Source organism: Protobothrops mucrosquamatus, unplaced genomic scaffold (assembly GCF_001527695.2).
Source record: "Protobothrops mucrosquamatus isolate PMUCROS unplaced genomic scaffold, P.Mucros_1.0 scaffold5570, whole genome shotgun sequence".
Classification (NCBI taxonomy): domain Eukaryota; kingdom Metazoa; phylum Chordata; class Lepidosauria; order Squamata; family Viperidae; genus Protobothrops; species Protobothrops mucrosquamatus.
Genome location: NW_015391425.1, coordinates 1 through 1,989, shown reverse-complemented (window position 1 = coordinate 1,989; position 1,989 = coordinate 1). Strand labels below are relative to the sequence as shown.

The 1,989-nt window shown below is 49.4% G+C and overlaps 1 protein-coding gene across 1 annotated transcript in view; it reads left to right on the top strand.

Annotated features, from left to right (window-relative positions):
- The window catches only part of LOC107299843 (claudin-1-like), a gene marked incomplete at its 3' end in the record, with an annotated part of 24,421 nt that extends 23,136 nt beyond the window's left edge, over positions 1-1,285 (top strand). The window contains exon 2 of the mRNA XM_015829186.1: positions 1,091-1,285. Coding sequence (XP_015684672.1) covers positions 1,091-1,285 — 195 coding nt within the window. The remainder of the gene's footprint in view (positions 1-1,090) is intronic.
- Between the last annotated feature and the right edge of the window lie 704 nt (positions 1,286-1,989).

Sequence of the window (1,989 nt, the reverse complement as noted above, 5' to 3'; positions counted from 1 at the left end):
GGGGTCCTTGTTGCTCTCTGAACTTGGCTGTTTTCTTGCAGACATTTCATGACCCAACTAGGTAGCAACATCAGTGCTAGAAGGGAGTGATTGTGAAGATGGGAGGGAGGGAGGGAGGGAGGGAGGAGGAGGAGGAGGAGGAGGAGGAGGAGAACTATGGTGTCCTTGGCGCTCTCTGACCTTGGCTGTTTTCTTGCAGATGTTTCATTACCAAACTAGGCAACATCATCAGTCCTAGAAGGGTGTGGTGTTTGCTCTCTGTTTATATACATTTATAACCCCACTCCCTATTAGCCTGATGATATTATCTAGTCTGGTAATGTAACGTCTGCAAGAAAACCACCCAGTTCAGAGAGCACCAAGGACCCCACACAAGACCCCTTCGGTGGGCTAATATGGTTACCACAATGCCGTAAAACAAAACTGTAGACTAGCCAATCCTAGATTAGGCATCTGCCCAGGAGTCCTTTAAGGAAAGGGGTTCAACTTCATAGTTTTTTTGTCTTTAAAGGCAAGTATGATCCTCTCTAAGGGTGTCCTAGTAGAACAGGGGTGGGGAACCATGGCTCTTTTATGACTGGTCGACTTCAACTCCCAGAATTCCTGAGCTGGCCATGCTGAGGGGAAAGGGAGAGGTTTCCAAGCTGAGCCATGCTGGCTGAGGAATTCTGGGAGTTGAAGTCCGCAAGTCATGAAAGGGTCATAGTTCCCCCATGCTGGCTCAGGGATTCTGGGAGTTGAAGTCCTCAAGTCATGAAAGGGGCCATAATTCCCCCATGCTGGCTGAGGAATTCTGGGAGTTGAAGTCCACGAGTTATGAAGGGCCATAGTTCCCCCATGCTGGCTGAGGAATTCTGGGAGTTGAAGTCCACGAGTTATGAAGGGCCATAGTTCCCCCATGCTGGCTGAGGAATTCTGGGAGTTGAAGTCCACCAGTCATAAAAGAGCCAAGGTTGCCTACTCCTGTAGTAGAACATGATCAAATAAGTTTCTTTCAGCCTGGGACATTAGAAGTAGCATCCCGCCTATTTACGTCGTTGGTCCTTCCATCCTTGGGAATGTAAAACCGAGCTCTCCCTCTCTTTTTCAGGTAGCTTGCAAGCCACCCGGGCCCTGATGGTGTCCAGCATCCTTCTGGGTCTCATCGGAGCTTTTGTCGCCATGATCGGCATGAAATGCATGAAGTGCTTGGAAGATGATGAGGTCAAGAAGTCAAGAATGGCCATCCTTGGAGGTGTCATCATATTAATCTCAGGTGAAGAAGGTCTTTCTTCTGCCAATCCGTGTCTATGGACCAGGGTCCGCCTAGGCCTGGCTATTATTTTGGGGTCTTGCAAAGAGACGTCGGTATGGAAGCCACCAGAGATGGGCCCTTAGGTTGGATTCCTGGGAAAGAGGGGGGACACAAAGTGGAACACCAACCATTGGTATGGTCTGGGTGGGGAGAAGGTCCCTAGTCTGTCAGCCTTGCTGAAATTAAGCCCAATGGGTGGCTGACTTGGGGATGACTTGAAAGATCTGAAACCCAAGAGAGAAGATAAGCCGGGTGCAAATCTGATCAATTCACGGTCTCACACCAACAGCCATGCCAGATGTTGGCCAGCCTTTCTCAAAGTAGGATCCTCCAGTTCTGTAAACAGTGGAGTAATGTCTACAGAGTTGTGATAGCTCCATCTCTGGAGGCTTTGAAGAAGAGGCTGGACAGCTGGCTGGGGAATTCTGGGAGTTGAAGTCCACCCATCTTCAAGTGGCCAATCCTGAGAAACACTCTACGAGATGGTCCCGGCTCGTGCATCCCAAACTACAATTCTGTTACTCTACATGTGTTGAACGTCAGTTCTCCTATCGCGTCCAACACATCTGGAAGGGGCCGTCTTGAGGAAAGCTGGTGTGAGCTGGTGTGTCATAAGCAGCCACGCTTACTGGAAGACTATAAGCAGTCCTTCCTTCTTGGAAGTTGTGTGTCATGAGTTGACTTCACAACCTCTT